Source organism: Saccopteryx bilineata, chromosome 5, assembly GCF_036850765.1.
Source record: "Saccopteryx bilineata isolate mSacBil1 chromosome 5, mSacBil1_pri_phased_curated, whole genome shotgun sequence".
In the NCBI taxonomy this organism is placed as follows: domain Eukaryota; kingdom Metazoa; phylum Chordata; class Mammalia; order Chiroptera; family Emballonuridae; genus Saccopteryx; species Saccopteryx bilineata.
The window spans coordinates 264330928-264351183 of NC_089494.1; the positions used below are offsets into that span (position 1 = coordinate 264330928).

At 55.3% G+C, this 20256-nt stretch overlaps 1 protein-coding gene across 4 annotated transcripts in view; it reads right to left on the minus strand.

Annotated features, from left to right (window-relative positions):
- HTT (huntingtin) overlaps nucleotides 1–20256 on the minus strand; it is a 128859-nt gene that overhangs the window by 27167 nt on the left and 81436 nt on the right. For all 4 annotated transcript variants that reach the window (XM_066280426.1, XM_066280424.1, XM_066280425.1 and 1 more), the window contains 11 exons: nucleotides 19908–20024; nucleotides 14642–14764; nucleotides 14162–14400; nucleotides 12793–12935; nucleotides 7864–8071; nucleotides 6273–6414; nucleotides 4259–4438; nucleotides 3984–4160; nucleotides 3619–3695; nucleotides 1969–2107; nucleotides 904–1026 (listed from right to left, as the gene is read on the minus strand). In XM_066280426.1, coding sequence (XP_066136523.1) covers nucleotides 904–1026; nucleotides 1969–2107; nucleotides 3619–3695; nucleotides 3984–4160; nucleotides 4259–4438; nucleotides 6273–6414; nucleotides 7864–8071; nucleotides 12793–12935; nucleotides 14162–14400; nucleotides 14642–14764; nucleotides 19908–20024 — 1668 coding nt within the window. The remainder of the gene's footprint in view (nucleotides 1–903; nucleotides 1027–1968; nucleotides 2108–3618; nucleotides 3696–3983; nucleotides 4161–4258; nucleotides 4439–6272; nucleotides 6415–7863; nucleotides 8072–12792; nucleotides 12936–14161; nucleotides 14401–14641; nucleotides 14765–19907; nucleotides 20025–20256) is intronic.

The window sequence follows — 20256 nt, forward strand, 5'->3', positions numbered from 1 at the left end:
GGTGGATCCCGGTTGGGTGCATGCGGGAGTCTGTCTGCCATCCCACTTCTCACTTCAGAAAAATAGGGGAAAAAAAGGCAGTTAAAAATCCAACTACCACTGCACTTGGAGAACTTAATAAACTGGTCATTAAACAAACATCACATAGCAAACAGCTTTCACTGAATGGATCTTAACTTAGCAAACTGATTTTGGGCCAATTCTCTTGTGTTTTTTTCCCCCAGGGTAGCTCTTATTTTGACACTGATGGAGAATCAGTACTTGGGGACACTGTCATCCTCACCTGGCCAGTCTTCTTTGCCCCCACCCAGCACATCTGCCGGCCCCACAACCCCCAGTGCAGCATCCTGCTCCTCCCAGTGGGTCTGAGGAGGAGCCCGTGACGGCCGTGGCTGAGGATACAGAAAAGGGGGCTCCACTCCTCACAGGCCCGCCCAAGCGCAGGCAGGGGCACGGAAGCTCGGCAGGGGCATCCTGGGCCGGTTCTGCACGGCATCTGGAGTAGGGGGTGGGGGACCCGGTAACAACTAGTGAGGAAGTAGGGACCTCACTGCATATGGGGAGGGCTTACTAAAGGTCAGTTTCCAGAACACGAGAGTGTGAAGTCACACACAGTGCATGGTGACAGCACTATGATGCCTTTCCACCAGCCCGCGGGAACAAACAAGCACAGCAGACCGTAGTTCACGTGAGCCCATTTCCTTTACACGCGGGAAAGGCTGAATTCAACACAAACCGCCTCCTTCTGGACTCTAACTAGACTGAAACAACGTCCCGTCCTGCCTGGACCAGAGTCCCTGCTACTGAGGCAGAGCGGGAGGGGGAACCAGCCCAGGGGCCACACGACAGCGAGAGAAATCAAGCAACGGCAGAAAGAGAGACGCCTCGCTGCTCCTGCCGTACCGAGTTCATCATGAATGCACTCATGTCACCTGCAGGAATCCGATTCACCAACTCCGCCCCCTCCAGCAGCGCAGAGTCAGACCGCGTCCAGCACTGGGATTTGACCAGGCGTATGTACCAGTCCTGGAAAGAAGGGAGAGGTAAGGGCCTGCCGTGGAGCAGGGCTTTCAGAGGCTTCAGCTCTCCTGTAAACAGGGACCCCTGCCCCAGACCGGAAGATCAGTGGCCACCCTGGACGATGAACGCGGTTCCGTAAAAACACCGCTGGCTGGCCATGCAGCCACTGCCCACACCATAGGAACTGCTCTGCGGGCTTGTCTGTGAACTTGCTTTGCTTTCTGGACACCTCCTGCTCCTTCTCCCCTTCACCTGGAGAACGGCCAACTGTCCTTCAAACTCAGCGACAGTACTGCGGTTGCAGGCCCCCTGCCCTCACCCTCACTGCTTGGCACTGTGCCCCTCGTCTACCACTGGCTGGCAGCTCTGCTCCTCTCTCCCCAGGGCCAGCAGAAATGCTTAACACCTGAGAACAAATCGAACCTGAGGTCAGAGGCCCGAGCTTTTGCTCTCTGCCTGGCCTGCTGGTTTCTGAAATCCAATTCACATTTAAACTCCCCAGGAACGTAGAGTACCACGGCTCTACCAAGGGCCCCAACGGCCTCAGTTCTGAGTGTGAGTGGAAACGGCGAGATGATCTAGCAGGGTCCTTGGGGTGGCGGGGTCTATAGGCAGGCGGTCAGCAGGTGTAAGGACAGGGAGAAGGCCTGTGCAGGCATGCGTGTGGGCTGCGGCCACCCAGCTCCTGCTTCCCCGTCAACAACCGGGACACCCTGCCACAGTGTCCCGCGTCAGCATTTCCTTTCTCACCCCACACCCTCGCCAACATCCTGAGCTGGGCCTCAGGCATCGTGTCGGGGTCGGTCCCGGCGCCTGGCTGGCAGGAACGGTAGACGGGAGCCCTCTGGAGCTGTGCCAGGTGTGCTGTGCTGCTGCATGGACCGCTGCTGCACGCTCAGTGCCCCGACCGGGGCCATGCGGCACACACAAGGCACGCTGGACACTTACTTTGTCTGGACTCACTGTCTCGAGTGCCAGGGGCCCATCCCCGTCCAGTGGGTGGGACGTGACCAGAGGAGAGGGGCCACGGGACCCTGGGGCAGTGGCAAGACGAAGCCTGTCCAGCAGGGAGTAGAGCCTCTGGTGTCTGGAATTCAATCACATGTGGGGTTAGAGCCCCGTGTCACCGGAAGAAATCACCGTGCTTCTTACAGTGAGATGCAACATGACTGACAGCTAGGCTGTCAGAGCCATTTCTGACCAAATCTCAAACAAGTCATGATGCATATTCATGCCCTACTTTACTTCTTTTAAATTTAGAAGTTAAATGCAATGAGGGTGACACTGGTCCATAAGAACACGCAGGTTTCAGGTGAACGTCTACCGCATGTGAACTGCTGACTGCATTGTGTGCCGTCACCCAGAGTCAGATCACTTTCCATCCCCGTGTACTTGTCCCTCTTTAGTCCCCTGTCCTGTAGCTTACTTTTAATAACCAGTCTGTGCCCTACAAATGTTTCTCAGAAACTTTGTGTATACTCAAACACTGCAAAAGGTAATACAAGGAATAACCACTAATAAAAGCATTCTTTTTTTTTTTTACAGAGACAAAGAGAGAGAGAGTCAGAGAGAGGGATAGACAGGGACAGACAGGAACGAAGAGATGAGAAGCATCAATCATTAGTTTTTCATTGCGACACCTTAGTTGTTCATTGATTGCTTTCTCATATGTGCCTTGACCGCGGGCCTTCAGCAGACCGAGTAACCCTTTGCTCAAGCCAGTGACCTTGGGTCCAAGCTGGTGAGCCTTGCTGAAACCAGATGAGCCCGCGCTCAAGCTGGCGACCTTGGGGTCTCGAACCTGGGTCCACTGCATCCCAGTCCGGCGCTCTATCCACTGCGCCACTGCCTGGTCAGGCAATAAAAGCATTCTTTATAAATGCAAAATAGATTGTCTGTTCTAAGATCCATGTGCCCTAAGGGCCCCAACAAGCTGTAATTTATACCAACCTGGGCCCTGCCCACCAATCATGCTCATCTTCAGTTAGAAACACCTTCAAGCTACTCTTAAGACTGGGTGACAGCAAATACATAGATGCTCTGTCTCTCTCACATTCCTCGGCTCCCACCCACCCCTGGGGTAGGAAAAAAGGTGAAGGTTTCTCTTAATTTACTTTGCAGTATAGAAATAGATTCCTATAATAGATGCCATAATTCCTGATAAAGGCTACTGAAGACTCTGCAAACAAATTAGGTGATAAACACCTATAAAGAGATAAAATTGAACAAGTGGCACACAAGAGCTGGGTAAGGTCTTTCAGAGTTGACAACTCTTACCTAGCAATTAGGTTATATGCTTCAACCTTGCTAAGATAAAGCTGATCACTCACGTTCCCATGATGATCAGAGGCAGGAGAAACGCATACTACCTCTCAAACCACCCACAGGAGCGCAGGCCCACCTCAATCAATGCGACAGAGGGGATTCTGCCGGTTGTTCTTGACTTTTTATAGAGACCCAACGGTGTTTAAAGTAGAAAGGCTCTCTGTCAAGGCCTCTACAAAAAAGCATCCGTGAAGCTGTCCTCTCGCGTGCTGTGTTCATCCCCTTATGAGTGTAAGTATATCCAGAAGCAGGGAACGCTGGTTCCGGCCTTACCTCTGAGCTAACCCGCTGCTCTGAAGGTGCTCCTGGATTCTGTTCAGTTCCTCCACTGGCAATTGGGCCATGCTGCTCTGAAGTAGACAGGACCACATCAGGGGTTTGTAACACACAATGAGTCAAAATAACCGAGAGCTCACTCAGAGATCAACTGACGTGTGTGTCTATAGTAGCAAAGGCAGACGAGAGGAAGGTGCAGAAGCACCCGTACTACACACACAAAGACCACCATTCACACGTTGTGTGTGTCTCTCTCAGTGGCTGTCAGAAGAACATGCCCATGGAGGGAAACACCCAGCCAGCTGTCTGGCTTGCCCTGCTAAATTCTCAGTAAAAATCAGTGTCCGAGTTTTATTCAGTACCTGTAAATTTGCAGCCAAAAGCATTTCTACCCGGCGACAAGCAAGGGTGTCAACCATGCGAGCCAGCACACGGAACGGAGTACACAAAAGCTTGTCCACATACAGCGTGAGCACGGCGCCCGACTGGCTGAGGTGGATCCCTTCCAGGCACTGAAGGGTTTTCTTCAGAGTGGTGGGCTGGTGTCAGAGAGAAATCAGCAGTTAGAAACCCCAGTGCTCTACTTTGCAGGCACAGAGCACTGTGACTGACAACAGCTGGCAGCAGGGACACTCACGGCCGAGAGGTTTTCACAACGAGACTGGATGGCCTGGATGAAGAGACCGCTGGCGGCGGAGTTCCGGTGGACAGCGCTGATGAAGTCCTGCACGGGAGGCTCATGGGACAGGCTGATCAGATCCTGGATGTGGTTCACAATGAGCCACGTCAAGTGTTCGGAATCGTGCAGGTTCTGGCACTGCGGAGACAGTCAGTCCAGGACTCACCCTCCAGCAGGCCCAGTGGAGACAGCAGACATCAACACCACAGTCAAGGCCGGGAAGGGGGAAGGGGAAGCCAATTCCCAATTACAGCCTTCCCTGGAAACAGCTAGTGTCTGCCGACCCCTAAGCGACGGGGTAGGAACAACTTCACAGAGCCTGTCACCTGCAGCCACACACTGTGGCTGAGACGTTCCAAGGGAGACCCCACCGGGGAAAGGACATCCAGCAGTCCAGCTCCAGGGGACATAGCCAGTGGCTGGCCGAGGAGAGAGCACGGCCCAGGGCTGTGGGGGTCATCAGCACCCGCTGCAGCCAGCACCGTCCCAGAGCAGCCGTGGCGGGCGGGGCACTGTCCTTACTGGTGACCAGCCCGAAGCTGAGAGCTACGTCCACGGCCAGCCCTACTCTCTATCAGGGTGCAGTCTGGCCCCCTGCGGGTTTTCTCCAGTTACTCTTTCTCCAGGGTTGGGACGGGTCAGTGGAAACAGAGAATTCCCTATAAATATCGCAGTTTCGATAGGACTCCTAAATCCACAATATGAATGGATGCCACATATCTACCCAAAAGGGAGGCAATTTCACTTAGATTTATAAGGAAACAGGAAATACCCACTTTGAAATACATATGCATCATATAATTCTGTTATTTCTCAGAAGTCTAACAAGACAAGAAAAATTATTTCAAGATCAGGAATGTAAAGCAACAAATGAACCTCAATAAACTGCTATCACAAGAAAAACTGCAATGAGAACTAGTTCAGTTGAAGAAAGAAGTCTGTAGTTCCTTTTCTGATTCCGAATGTTTAACAGTGTTCTGCTCTGTGAGTCCACCGTGCATACATCACTGTGTTTGTACCAAGAAACACCTAAGCTTTATACTGGTGTGGAAAAAAGAAACCCTAGCCTAAAAGTAACAAATGTGAGGATCTCTCTTGAGTAATACAATTACAGGAAACTTTATTTTCTTCTGTTTAGTTATTTGGTTTTTAGAATTTGGGGGGGGGGGGCAAGAAAGAGCAAGGGACAGGAAGGGAAGAGATGAGAAGCATCAACTCATAGTTGTAGCACCTTAGTTGTTCACTGATTGCTTTCTCAGATGTGCCTTGACCCGGGGGCTGCAGCTGAGCCATTGACCTCCTTCTCAAGCCAACGACCTGGGACTCAAGCCAGAGACCTTCGGCTTCAAGCCAGCAATCCTGGGCTGAAGCCAGCGACCATGGGGTCATGTCTATGATCCCCTGCTCAAACCAGTGACCCTGCGCTTAAGCTGGTAAGCCTGTGCTCAAGTTTGTGAACCCACACTCAAGCTGGAGACCTCAGGGTTTTGAACCTGCGACCTCAGCATCCTAGGTCGACACTATCCACTGCGCCACCACCAGTCAAGCTAGAAATTTTCTATGTTAAACATGTAATGTTAAGTTTTCTGGTCAAAAATTAAGTTATTTTTTTAAAAAAAGAATGACATTCAAAGAAAATTCTATTTTAAAATGTAGTAATAAACACCCAAACTTCTCCCCAGACCAGAAAAAACCTGTTAACCAGAAGCCCCCTCTAGTGAACACCCCCAGGGCTCCCCCCAACACCACAAGCCTGCCCAGCACTCGGCGGGCATGGAGCCGTCTCTCCACGTGCGCTCAACAGGGGAGCTGGACAAAGCCTGCAGACACACCTACCCCATCTCCTCTCGCAGGTTCTGTCCCAGCAGGACTCAGCACCACCTCTGGTTTCACCTCTGGGACGAAGGGCGGGCAGCCCAGCCTCAGACGGGGTCCCTCAGGCCCGCACCACCCCTCACGCGTCCCCACTCACGACGTAGTCGCAGAAGAGGATGAGAGCTCCGCGCCGGACGATCTCCCGGTTGCACACCCCCAGCCTGGACGCCAGGTCGGAATCGTGCTCCTCTCCGGACATCTGGGGACTCAGCGACTTCGTGCTAGACAGACTGCGTCTTCTAGAAGGAGCAACAACAGACGCGCTGCCAGGGTTCCCGGGAGGCAGTGAGCTCACTCCCACAAGACTGAAGGTGAGGAGTGTCGTTCTGGCTCCAGGGAAGGTGTTGTACACCTGCCACGGCAGAGCGGGCACGCGTGACACAGACCCTCAGCTACTGACTTCAGAGGTGCACACACGGGAAGTGTGTGAGTGGGGCACACTCGGGAAACAAAAGGAAGCGGAGGCCCCCACAGGAGGAATACAGCAACACCGGCCGGAAGGTCACGTCTGCGTGGCTGCGTGTGCACCAGCACACTCACTCCCGGCTCCCTGGCGGCTGAGCCCCGCTTGGTCTGCAGGAAGCTGTCAACAGCCAGGAGACCTTCGGGTTCTGTTCTAATTCGAGTGCCAACGAAACGTACAACTACAGCTGTGCCCACAGTGTACATGCTGTGATGGAAACCTGCTTAAAAGCATTTCTGCAAAACTGATTCCCACTGGGAAGGTCACTGCAAAACGGATTCCCACTGGGAAGGTCACTGCGTTCACGTTTCCTTCTTCTGTCTCCTTTCTAAGGAGGCAGGAATTACAAATCTGAGACTCTTGGTTCTATCCCAACACTTAAACCACAGTGGCTGCCCACTCGCAAACAGCTCCTTGAGCTTCCCAGCCGCAGGGACCTGTGCGTCTCTGCTAAGGGAGACACGGAGGTCCCATCAGGACAAGAACATTCAGAAAGGTGTCCACTTTTCCTGTTACGCCTCAGCTTTTAGAAGAGGGCTGGTACAAAAGGTCCAGGCTGAAAAGTTAAAAACTACCATTTCTCTGTTTTTCACCTGGTGTATCCACATAAGCAGGGAGCAGCTGACCTCAGCTCTGCAGCCCCAGCAGTCTGCTATTGCCAGAACGTTCTCTCCCCGCCATGGGCTCTGCAGCCTTCCAAAACACTGCCCTGAGGACTCCACTGGGAGGACAGGGTGTCAAACCTTTTATTTCTTCGTGAGCACAAAAGCCTGAGCCACACAGTGCCCAGAAATGGAGGCTTAAGACTAAAAACTTTCTGCAGAAACAGGGCCCCCACCACCAGGTACTCAACATGTCTTTTTAAGTAATAAAAAATAAGGTATTTCCAAACAGTTTTGAAATGTTGCTAAATAATTACTTGATTATCTAAGAATAACCAAGACCACATTTAACTTATAAGAAGTTTTAAGACATGGCCACAAGCTTGGCTCTGGAACCAATTTAGGGACAAAAACCTAGCAGCAGGAGGCATGCGGCGTGACAAGACGGCCCCCAGGACGGAACAGTGTCAAAGAGCGTGTCACACACATCACGCTCACAAAGCAGCACCACTCTGAGTGCCTGCAGTCAGAACACACTTTCCTCTACAACAGCACCTGGGAAAGAAAGATGAGCATGCAGCCAGACTTGCCAAAGCCTCCCGAAACCATGGCGGGCGACGTACCTGGGGGTCTGCTGCACCTCGGCCCACCAGCGGTAGTCAGTGTGGCTGACGAGCAGCAGGATCTGACACCAGAGCAGCACGAGGGCCGGGTGTGTGGGGACCATGGAGCGCACCCGCGCATTCAAGCTCTCCAGGCTGTAGAAGCTGCCGTTGGCACAGTCTGCGGTGAACAGTCTGGAGGCAGCTGCCGTGATTCTCCGGAACATCCCTAGAAACAAACCCAGAGCAACACTGATCGAGGGAAGCTCTCCGTGTGGCTCACTTTGTAGCGAGGAGGAGACTTTACGTGGAAAGGTCCGCACAGCGCTTCCCCCGTGTAGTATTCAAAGACCAGCAAGCCCTCTCTGCACCGCAGCTGCCGACCAAACAGCCCCTTGAGGGCCGCCAGCAACTACAGGCCCACGTGGGCCACGACAAATGCCAGAGGAAAGAAACAGACCGTGCACCACACGAGTCCCTGGGTCAGCGCCCTGCAGGCTGCTGAGAGCTGAGGGCCAGGCTGGCTCGGGGCCACCACGAGGTGTCCTGGGGCGTTAGGACACAGTGGGACTCGGCCCAGGAGTTTCTCCACAGCACCCTCCTCAGTGTCTAGAAAAATCCCCTCGGAACGAGTGGTCTCATTCCAGCCCCTTTGCACAGACCCAAAGTCGGCTTATAACAGGCCCCCACCGTCACCCTGCATGGCTTCACCTGGGCTGGCCCTCACCCTAAGGACGCGGACACTAGCCGCATGGCACGGCAGGGCACGGCAGGGAAGTGGCTCCTTGTCCCTGAGTCTTGGGTCTGGTGGAATCATGGTGGAGAACCCAATCTTATTTCCGGTTTAAATTTCAACACGTGGCAAATGCAAAAGGGTTCTAACATGGGAGAAGAGATGGAGGACTTCTTCCTCATCAGTACACGACTGGTGACACCTCTGACCTGAGCAGGGGAAGAGCCCTAACGAGAGCACGGCTATCAGAGACAAAGCATCGAGATTCCCATTTGGTCTCTGGGCCCCATTTCCAGGGTTTCTCTCTGGCTGCTTCATGGCCAGCCTTGCCCACTTCCGTCCCCCCACCTGCCCATTCCTTCTCTGCGCCCTCCGTGACCACATAGGCTCCTTGTGTGGTCAGTGGACACAGGGAAGACACTGGAGCCAGGCCAGGAGTATGGGGAACAATAGTCCACAGCTGTGGGTTTCCTGAGCAGGTACAGGAAACCACGGTCAGAACCAAATGTTTCCATGTTGTCGTCAGGGGAGGTTTTGGGATGACACCCACCCCGTGGTGATGGGGGGAGGAACCGGACCCACCTGGTGGGAAGGCTCCGGTTCCAGTCTGCAGAGCCCGGGTGGACGGCTGCCGGGAAGCGGAACTGGAGGTGGGGTGGGACCCAGCACTGGTCAAGGCTGCTGACAGCACCCTGCTGCCCACCCGGTGCCCCTCAGCAAATGGCTCACTCTGAAGTGTCTGCTCATCCTGCCGGGGCACCTGCCTTGTCCCCTCTGACCTCGGTCACCTGGAAGCTCCTGGTTTCCATCCCTGTGTCTCTATCAGAGGTGGCAGACTGCCCACTCAAATGTGTGCCCCCCCCCCCATGAACACTTTGCAGCCCGTGTGGGGCCGGGCTATAACTAGTCATCACCAGAGAAACGTGAAAAGGCATGCGTGTCAGGTCCAGCCCACGGCAACGACGCCTTGTCCACCTCCCCTCACCTCCTGCAGCCAGAGACCAAGGCCTGCCAGCCGGGACCAGCACTCCAGGCAGGAGGGACCTGGGCCTGGATCCCCAGGGAGGGCATCTTCCTTCTCCCTGACTCTGGGCCATGGGGACCCGGGTCGCCCGCCTCAGTGCCCCATCCCCCCAACCCTTCACACTCTCAGCCGCCTTCGTGGCTGCTCAGGTCTGAGCTCTGCAGTCACCCTCCACGTGGCCATCAATCACTATCTTTCCTATCACAGGCAACATCAAGGCTTCCAATGACGCATCCGCGAACCATCCTCCCCGCCTGACTGCACGCGCTTTGAAGGCAGGCACCGTGCCAGCCTCACGGCCCACCTACCCCCTCCTGGTGGCCAGCTATGCGACTGTTGGTGAGTGACTCGAGGCTGACAGTGGCAGCTGTCTCCTGCTGCAGGTGTAGGGTGTGTGCGTTCTAACTTGTACTAAAATAAGGTCCACGTGACTTAAAGTCACATAATAGAGCTTCTGGGTTTGTTTTGTTTTCTGCTTTCTAAACAACAAACTTAATTCTCACACTTCTGGAGGCTGAAGTCTAAGGTCAGGGTGCCTGCACCGTACGTTATCAGAGCCTCTTCCAGGCTGCAGATGGCCACCTCTCATGGTGTCCCCCCTCCCATGCCGGAGGGTCAGGGAGCTTCCTTTGGCCATTAAGATTTCTCTCTTTTTTTTTTGCATTAAGATTTCAACATATGACTTTTGGGTGAACACAAACATTCAGACCATGGGAAAGACTTCTGCTCCCTCTTAAGAGTCTCAGAAGCTTGCACAAGACACTCTGGTTTTATCCATTCATCAAGAAGTCGCCATGTGTTATATCCAGTTACAAAAAAAGATGTAGAAATGAAACCCTCACATGGACAGCCATGGGCCGCACACAAGTCGGGTTTCGTGTTGCTCTGCTAGAACTGGAGGCAGTTATTTAGGAAAGTCAACAATCCATGCCACGCGTAGAGCTGCACATCCACGTAGTAGACGGACAGGCTATGGGACCCGACCCAAGATGTGGGACTACAGTGTTGGCATCCAGGTTTGGGAGAGGCCCTGCCGCCCCCGCCCAATTACTCAGGCCTCACCCAGTTAGGGAGCTGGCTCTTACTTTTACTTCCTGACTTAGTCAGAGGTGGCTATAGGTCTCCTTCAACAAAAAGCACACTCGAGGTTGGCAAACCTGTTTGGATATGCAGAACGGATCACAAGACGAACCCAGCTTGAACTATATCCTTCATTGACTTAAAACTCTGCCAAAGAGATAGATCAGATCTTTTCATTCTGGTCATTTATAGGGCCAGAGCAGGGAAAAGGAAGTTTCTAGGGGCTTCTGGTTCTTAAGCACCCTGCCTCGTCACTGAGAGCAGCAACCACACTGCAGGAGCCCACACCAGGGACCTGCTCTCCGGCTCTGGGAGGGTGAGGCCTACCCCTGCCACCAGGTGGCTGACAAGGTGCCTGTTCTGGTTTACAGACACCACCCCGTTAGCACAACACGCTACCTCCTTCTGACCTAAGCGGCCTTTTCAGTTCTGTGCAGTGACTGCCTTGCCTCCAGGTTTTGATCTGTCAACCCCAGATATTACTGCCTAACCTGACAACGCAGGGTGGGAATATCGGTGCCCCCATCCCTCTGCCTCTTCCTCCACCTTCCAGTTCCCAAATCAAGTTGGTCAGTTTCCCTTTTATGTTTGTCAGAACTGGAAACTTTCTGTTCTAACACCATACTGAATTAAGTGAGTTTTCAGCTTTATTCATACAATGACTAAAAAAAAAATTTCAATAAACAGCACTTACAGTGTGACTACTGTGGCCACAGTTCCCAACAAGGCCAAGAAGCCTACAGGGACAACAGCTCTTTCTATGGGTCTGGGGTCCTGACCTCTGAGCCACTTAGAGAATCATCATACAATTAAGAGTTTTCATCAGATCAAGTGCTGAAAATCATGCCATGTTTGGGTCATTTCACATCTGGACTAGGACCTCCTCACTGCCTGTTTTCCTAGAGATTGAAATTCTTCATTTTCTGCTGAGAAAGTGCGCCTGTTCCCCATGCCCACGGTCCTTCCACATCTCAGTCACTCACTGCGTCTGACGCCCATCCTCGTGCCCACAGTCCTTCCACATCTCAGCCACCCACTGTGTCTGATGCCCGTCCCTGTGCCCACGGTCCCCTGCATCTCACTGCGTCTGATGCCCGTCCCCGTGCCCATGGTCTCCTGCATCTCACTCACTGCGTCTGACGCCCGTCCCCGTGCCCACAGTCCTTCCACATCTCAGCCACCCACTGTGTCTGATGCCCGTCCCTGTGCCCACGGTCCCCTGCATCTCACTGCGTCTGATGCCCGTCCCCGTGCCCATGGTCTCCTGCATCTCACTCACTGCGTCTGACACCCGTCCCCGTGCCCACAGTCCCCTGCATCTCACTGCGTCTGACGCCCGTCCCCGTGCCCACGGTCCCCTGTATCTCACTGCGTCTGACGCCCGTCCCCGTGCCCACGGTCCCCTGCATCTCACTCACTGCGTCTGACGCCCGTCCCTGTGCCCATGGTCTCCTGCATCTCACTGCGTCTGACGCCCGTCCCCGTGCCCACGGTCCCCTGTATCTCACTGCGTCTGACGCCCGTCCCCGTGCCCATGGTCCCCTGCATCTCACTCACTGCGTCTGACGCCCGTCCCCGTGCCCACAGTCCCTGTGCCCATGGTCCCCTGCATCTCACTCACTGTGTCTGACGCCCGTCCCTGTGCCCACGGTCCCCTGCATCTCACTCACTGCGTCTGACGCCCGTCCCTGTGTCCACGGTCCCCTGCATCTCACTCACTGCGTCTGACGCCCGTCCCTGTGCCCACGGTCCCCTGCATCTCACTCACTGCGTCTGACGCCCGTCCCCGTGCCCACATATCACTCACTGCGTCTAAAGCAAGGCCTTCTAGAAACATTTCACTTGGAAAACGCCAACTGTCCTAGAATCAATTGGCTGCTACCTGTGCTTGATGCATGACCGGCATCTTGTGATGTCCCTCAGGGGTTCAGTGTCTTTTTATATTCACAATCATGTATAAAGTAACAGAAACATCACGGCCTCCCAGATACTGAGAGCAGGAGAAAGCTCTCGGGTTGTGCCGACCACCCCCCCGTTTCCCAGCGCCCCGAGCCGGGCAGAGCCGCCCTGCGCAGCACCGGGACATGCTCCAGCAGGCGCAGCCTGCACCTACCGGACTTGAAGACGTGGATGAGACACATGAGCAGCGTGCCCAGCTCCTGGCAGTAGAAGGTGTGCTGCTGCTCACTCATGTCCACTCTCAGCTGCTTCGTGACGATGTCCTCCAAAAGAATGCCGACCAGCTGGAGAAGAAACCTTCGAGGGAGAGGGAAAGGGTGACGGTGAGTGAGGAGACATTCTGGAGCACAGAGGTGGGACAAGCCTGTAAAAATGTACCCAGGAGATACAGTCTGCACAGGACACGCGAGGAAGGGACACCGAACCCTCGGACCGAGTCCACTGCCTCTCTGCATCACCTCTTTCCTCGCTCCTGAGCTGGCGGTAAACAAAGCACCCTCCTGTCACAAGGACACTATGACATGTGAACTGTAAAGATGCTGGTAATGGGCCTGACCTGTGGTGACGCAGTGGATAAAGCATCGACCTGGAAATGCTGAGGTCGCCGGTTCGAAACCCTGGGCTTGCCTGGTCAAGGCACATATGGGAGTTGATGCTTCCTGCTCCTCCCCCCTTCTCTCTGTCTCTCCTCTCTGTCTCTCTCTCTCTCTCTGTCTGTCTCTCCCTCTCCTCTCGAAAATGAATAAATAAATTAAAAAAAAAAAAAAAAAAAAAGATGCTGGTAATGGGACGGAGCACGGGAATTTAATTTCGTCCGTTTTAGCAACTCGCTTAATGACCCTGCAACCGGGTACCACGTGGGCCTCCTGGGCTCATCTCTCCACACACGGCACCCCCCCCCCCCCCAGTGACCATGAAGGACGGCTAAGTGCACATTACAGTGGCCCCGGCTGGAAGGAACGTGTGGCAGAAACTGCAGCCACAGCATGTCCTCTGAGCCACTCTGCCTCGGTAAGCGCCCCGAGTCCAGCCAAGGTGGAAACACACTCGCCCAGCACAGCGTCTGCAGAGCTGAGTTGGAATCACTACCCTAAGGAGCCTCTGAACAATGTGGGACAGACACGATTTAATACCACAGTGTCCCACAGGGAGCATGACAGGAGCGGCCTCCCTAGAAGGGAGAAGGTTTTATTACAAACACCGTTTAGCATGGCCAGCCCCAGGTGCGGAGGAGAGTAAGAGCGACTTCTAGTGGGTCCACATAGATTCTGATTTCTCAGCAGGCAGCACACGCCCACACTGCCTGCACCCAGGACGGGCACCCCGCACACCGTCTGTCAGGAGGACATCAGGCAGGATGTGACTGGGCCGTAAAAGAGGCACGGATCAGAGCCACCAGCAGAGCAGCCACCTGCACCCGGCTCAGAGGGCGGAGGAAGATGAGCAGCTGTCCTGACTTTCTCATGGCCAAACACACGGCTTCCAGGAGGACAGGAAGTAGAAGGGTCAGACATACAGCATACCTCGAGAATGTTTCTTCTGGCAGAGAATTCTTCACCTGTCTCCCTTCACTGGGTTCTCCTGGTGTTGAGTCACTGTCCCCATCTCTCAACCTGCTAATGACCGGGCAGGAGATTAAATACGGAGAGAAGGACAGCTCCTGAATACGAGAAAGAACAATATCTTCGGTGGACTGGGAGATGAGGACCCTCAGGACGGCCAGGATTCCTGAGACCCAGAGCTGGACGGTGCTCACAGACGCCTGAAAGAAGACAGTACGCTGAGTCAGTCAGCGCAAGAAGAGGACACTCTTCCCGACTGCCGACACCACCTCCCCCACAGGTCTCTGCGTGCTGAGTTCTCGGCGTGGCCCCGGACAGGCTGCACCGCCACCGGCTGGGAGACGGACTGCAGGGCGAGTCTCAGGCCCACCGTGGCCCGGCGGAGCAAAGCTGGTGCCCTGGTGCTGGGTCCAGGACGCCGTCGGGAGGCCAGGGACTCACCATGGTGTCTGGAGTAACGAACATGCTGCGCAGAAGCATGTCTACGGGCCGGAGGGAGGAGGGGGCCAGGATCTCAAACAGGGTGTTCAGCACGCCCAGGGCTTCGTGGGAGTCAATGTGCATCTGTTGCAATTAAACAACAAAAACGCCAACGCTTTCACCTCAGGGTGGGTGGCTGTGGGCCGTGTGGCCCTGACCTTCCCATCCTTACCACTCTGGCAAGAAAGATATCTCAACGTTAGTAGTAACCAAGCAAACACTTTTCAGAACCAATTGTACCAGCTCCATTTTTCCCATAAAGCAAGTGTTTTCACGTAGATTTTTATTATAGAAACAGTATGTTTTCTGTAAGAATTAAATACATAAAAGAACAAATCAGCCTGATCAGGAGGTGGCGCAGTGAATAGAGCGTTGGACTGGGATGCGGAAGGACCCAGGTTCAAGACCCCGAGGTCACCAGCTTGAGCACGGGCTCATCTGGTTTGAGCAAAAGCTCACCAGCTTGGACCCAAGGTCGCTGGCTCGAGCAAGGGGTTACTCGGTCTGCTGTAGCCCCACGGTCAAGGCACATATGAGAAAGCAATCAATGAACAACTTATAAGGTGTCGCAATGCGCAACGAAAAACTAATGATTGATGCTTCTCATCTTTCCGTTCCTATATGTCTGTCCCTGTCTATCCCTCTCTCTCTGTTTCTGTAAAAAAAAAAAAGGAACAAATCAGCTGGAAACACGCCCCTGATACAATCACACCCACGTGGGGAGCCAGCCCCGTGCACCTTTATACAGACAGTTGCCCTAAACAGGTACAATCCACACAACCCAACTGTTTTTCTTTGCTTTACCTGTGCCCCATCCCTATGGTGCCGTTAGAGTAGCAAATGTTAACAAATTTATCTACTGTACTTCTCCTTCTTAACTTTCTCCACTGTTCCACACAGAAATTTTGTTTAACTTGTTTTGATACATCATATAAGGTCTATCAGAAAGTTCTGTCTGTTTCTATCACAGTGAGTTTCAACACCGTAAGCACCTTTATTTGGCGCATGTGTGCCTCTCTATTTTTATCACTTAATGTGTACATACTGACGTAGCAAATTAACTAAAAGTTGATTCACGTTAGTCTTATGTGTGAAGCGTAGTGTACCCATGGCTACTGATAAAGTTCATTTACACCACTGTAATTTTTATGAATTTCAACAAGGAAGAAATGCTACAGAAGCATGTCTGTCGCATCCACCATATTCCCCGGACTTAGCACCCTCTGACTATCACTTGTTTTTGTCCTTACAAAATTTTTTGAAGGGCAAAAAATTCAAAAATGAAGATATCAAACAAGCACCGGTTCAATTTTTCGCATCAAAAGATAAAACATTTTCCAAAAATGGGATATACAGGCCTGACCTGTGGTGGTGGTACAGTGGATAAAGCGTCGACCTGGAATGCTGAGGTCGCCAGTTCAAAACCCTGGGATTGCCTAGTCAAGGCACATATGGGAGTTGATGCTTCCTGCTTCTCCCCCTGTTCTATCTCTTTCCTCTCTTTCTCCCCCTCCCCTCTAATAAAAATGAAAAAAAAAAGGGATATACAAATTGCCCTCACACTGGCAAGAAATCATTAATAATAATGGCAATTATATTATTTAATAGTTTACTGATGGTAAGAAAAGTTTGTATTTTGTTTTATTCAAAAACAGACAGAACTTTCCGGTAGACCTTATATAAATGTCCCTGCTTAGACTCTCGAGTCTAACATTTTTAGTGGATGCTAGGTCCGCTAGAACACTCGGAGCTGAGCCTCTACGCAGTGCATCTAGCGGCCCTCCGACCACGGCGGGCACCGACCTTCCCAGTCTGTCACTACTAACCAGTGTAAATACAGTCAGCACCTCTGCCAAGGGATGTCCTTTCCCAGGGGCAGACCTGAAGCCACGCAGTGCTGGGCCACACCTGCCTGCAGGGGACCATGGAGCATGGAGAGACCTGCGTGCGCCTGACACCTGGACCTGGACCGCATCCAACTCGGCTCTTCCTGGTGCCCATCGACAGGCCCACCTGCCTGTGAGCAGCGTCCCTAACCCAGGGCTGGTGTCCACTCGGGGACCCTACAGTCACAATGCCCTAAGTCCCGCATCGCCAGCCCCCCTCTGCTTCTGCTCTCAGCGGACATGCAGACCCTCCCTCCTCCAACGTATCCCTCCTCTGACCCCTCTCCTCCTTGGGCAGCTGCCTGGGCATGCTCCTTCTTAGAGCAACACCCACTGACACCCAGCGGGGCCACTGCTCCCTCCGCCCCTCCTCTCAGCGGCCCTGGTCTGCCCTCCGCACCACCCCTCGGCGGCCCTGGTCTGCCCTCCGCCCCTCCTCTCAGCAGCCCTGGTCTGCCCTCCGCACCGCCCCTCGGCGGCCCTGGTCTGCCCTCCGCCCCTCCTCTCAGCAGCCCTGGTCTGCCCTCCGTGCTGCCTCTCGGGGGCCCTGGTCTGCCCTCCTTGTTGCCTCTCGGTGGCCCTGGTCTGCCCTCCGCGCTGCCTCTCGGGGGCCCTGGTCTGCCCTCTGCCCCTTCTCTCAGCAGCCCTGGTCTGCCCTCCACGCTGCCTCTCGGGGGCCCTGGTCTGCCCTCCGCGCTGCCTCTCGGGGGCCCTGGTCTGCCCTCCTCGTCGCCTCTCGGGGGCCCTGGTCTGCCAAGCACTGGCTCAGTCCCCAGGGCTCACAGACACAGCCTCTCAGCAGGCCTTCCCTGCATGTCTGCTCTTCCTTTCCGCGCTGCCTGTCCCTTCCCCGTGTCTGCAGAGGTTCTCCTGCACGGCTGTGGCCTCTAGGCTGGGCTGCCTGGGTACGGAGCTCGCCCCCTCCTCCCACTGCTCCCCTGGATCCCAGTGCCCTTGTGCAGTCTCAGGGGCTTACCCCTGCCCGGCTCTCTCCCAACAGCGCCAAACCCGTGCACCCCAACGCCTGTGGCAGCCTGCACACATGCCTACCAGGTATCCCAAGTGAACACCCCCAGCTCCAGCTCTGCCTCCTCCTAAAGCCCACTGCTCTGTCTCCCCACCTCGCAGCCCCCCCACACCCGTGCAGTGGCCTGCCCACCTCTCCTCTAACGCCACACACCTAGGCCATCAGCAGGGTCAACTGCTTCTGTCTACCCTGGACTGCCAGGGGCTCCGCTGCTCTGCCTGCCCACAGCCCGCAGTCTGTTCTCCACTTGAAGATCAGACAGGCCCCTCCTAGACCACGTGCTCGGTGGTTTCCCAACACCCTGGCGGCAGCCAGAGGGACCCTGGGACCGTTCCAGGCCCCACTTCCTGTCCTCCTACTTGCCGCTCCTTGATCCCAACAGAAGGCTCCTGCCTCAAGTCGGTGCTGCACCTTGGCCTGGACGCTCTCGGCCCAGGGGTCTGCTGGGCTTCGCCATGACTTCACCTGAGCCGGGCATGACTGCCAGTCCAGCCTCACCCTCCACCTCCTCAGATGGTGACCAGGATGAGGAGAGTGGGCAGACCCTTCGTGGCATTACTCTAAAAACTACGTGCCCACAGGCATGGAGTCCTGACCTCATTAAAACACCAATTGCGACAACTTACTAAAACTGCCGCTTATCAGCCTAACACTTGCCCGCTCTACGTGGCCTCGGTGACAAGTCTGCACAGAAGCAGCACCAGGCTGACGTCATGCAGACAGGAAGGAGCAGTGTGCGTCCACGCTCCCATCACGTGCCGAGAGCCCTGAGCACTGCTACCCAGAGTTCTTGCTTCCTCAGCGGGGCCAGGACGAGCACAGCGTCCCGGTGCTGAAGACCGAGAGCTGGGCCCGCACCCGGTGAGCTGTCCTGGAGGGACCTGCCCTGGTGACAAAGCTGCTGCCGCCAACAGGTGCAGAGCGTCCTGTCCCCTCACACTGGTAGCAGACATGGCTTGGACACCTGGAGACAACTGTATGGCACAGCCAGACCACCTCCTTCCCTGGGTTTGTGGAAATAACAACTGTGCCATTTGGTAACAGAAACTCTGATTCAATGATGGTTAAGTGCTGATTACTTCCTGGGTGAGAAGCGAAAGTGCCCACCTACAATCAAACACAGGACTGAGGGGACCAGGAGGCAGGAGAGTACAACAAGAAGGACACAGGCCCCGGGGACAGACTGCTCATCGGGTCCCACCTGTCCCTGCCTGCTGGGCGCTCTGAGGAACCATGCCACACTCCTGAGCACGAGCGCCCAGCTGCAGAGCAGGAGACGCTGAGAGACAAGGGGAGCCCCCAGCTGCAGAGCAGGACACGCTGACAGATAAGGGGAACCCCCAGCTGCAGAGCAGGAGATGCTGAGAGACAAGGGGAGCCCCCAGCTGCAGAGCAGGAGATGCTGAGAGACAAGGGGAGCCCCCAGCTGCAGAGCAGGACACGCTGAGAGACAAGGGGAGCCCCCAGCTGCAGAGCAGGAGACGCTGAGAGACAAGGGGAGCCCCCAGCTGCAGAGCAGGACACGCTGAGAGACAAGGGGAGCCCCCAGCTGCAGAGCAGGACACGCTGAGAGACAAGGGGAGCCCCCAGCTGCAGAGCAGGACACGCTGAGAGACAAGGGGAGCCCCCAGCTGCAGAGCAGGACACACTGAGAGACAAGGGGAGCCCCCAGCTGCAGAGCAGGAGACACTGAGAGACAAGGGGAGCCCCCCCCCAGCTGCAGAGCAGGAGACGCTGAGAGACAAGGGGAGCCCCCAGCTGCAGAGCAGGAGACGCTGAGACAAGGGGAGCCCCCAGCTGCAGAGCAGGAGATGCTGAGAGACAAGGGGAGCCCCCAGCTGCAGAGCAGGAGATGCTGAGAGACAAGGGGAGCCCCCAGCTGCAGAGCAGGACATGCTGAGAGACAAGGGGAGCCCCCAGCTGCAGAGCAGGAGACGCTGAGAGACAAGGGGAGCCCCCAGCTGCAGAGCAGGACACGCTGAGAGACAAGGGGAGCCCCCAGCTGCAGAGCAGGACACGCTGAGAGACAAGGGGAGCCCCCAGCTGCAGAGCAGGAGACGCTGAGAGACAAGGGGAGCCTCCAGCTGCAGAGCAGGAGACGCTGAGAGACAAGGGGAGCCTCCAGCTGCAGAGCAGGAGACGCTGAGAGACAAGGGGAGCCCCCAGCTGCAGAGCAGGAGACGCTGAGAGACAAGGGGAGCCCCCGCTTGGGGACCCATGCTGACGACGCCATGGGAGGTGGCGCTCCTGTGATTCGCTGCAGGCTGGCACAGTCCCCCACAGCCCCCCACGGCCCTGTCCGAGGAGGACACACCTGCTGCCTGGCTAGCATCGGGAGGATGACGTCGGCGACCTGCCGGGACAGCCGCTTCCACTTGTCCTCGCTCTCCTTGTGGCACTGCTGCAGCACGAGGATGAACATCTCCAGCACCTGCGGGTGCGGGCAGCGGTCAAACCCTCACTCCACGCTCCCCCCACGGCAGGTGGTCAGCCCCTCACCCCCCGCCCCAGCTCTGCTGCAGGACCACCATGACCCCCAGTGAGGGCACGATGAACCCACAAAGCCCTGCCCTGGGACGAGGAAGACAGGGAGCCAGAGGACAACACCAGAACCCGGGAGATACTCCTCAAAGGCGCTCTGGCCACACCTGCTCCGGCAAGAC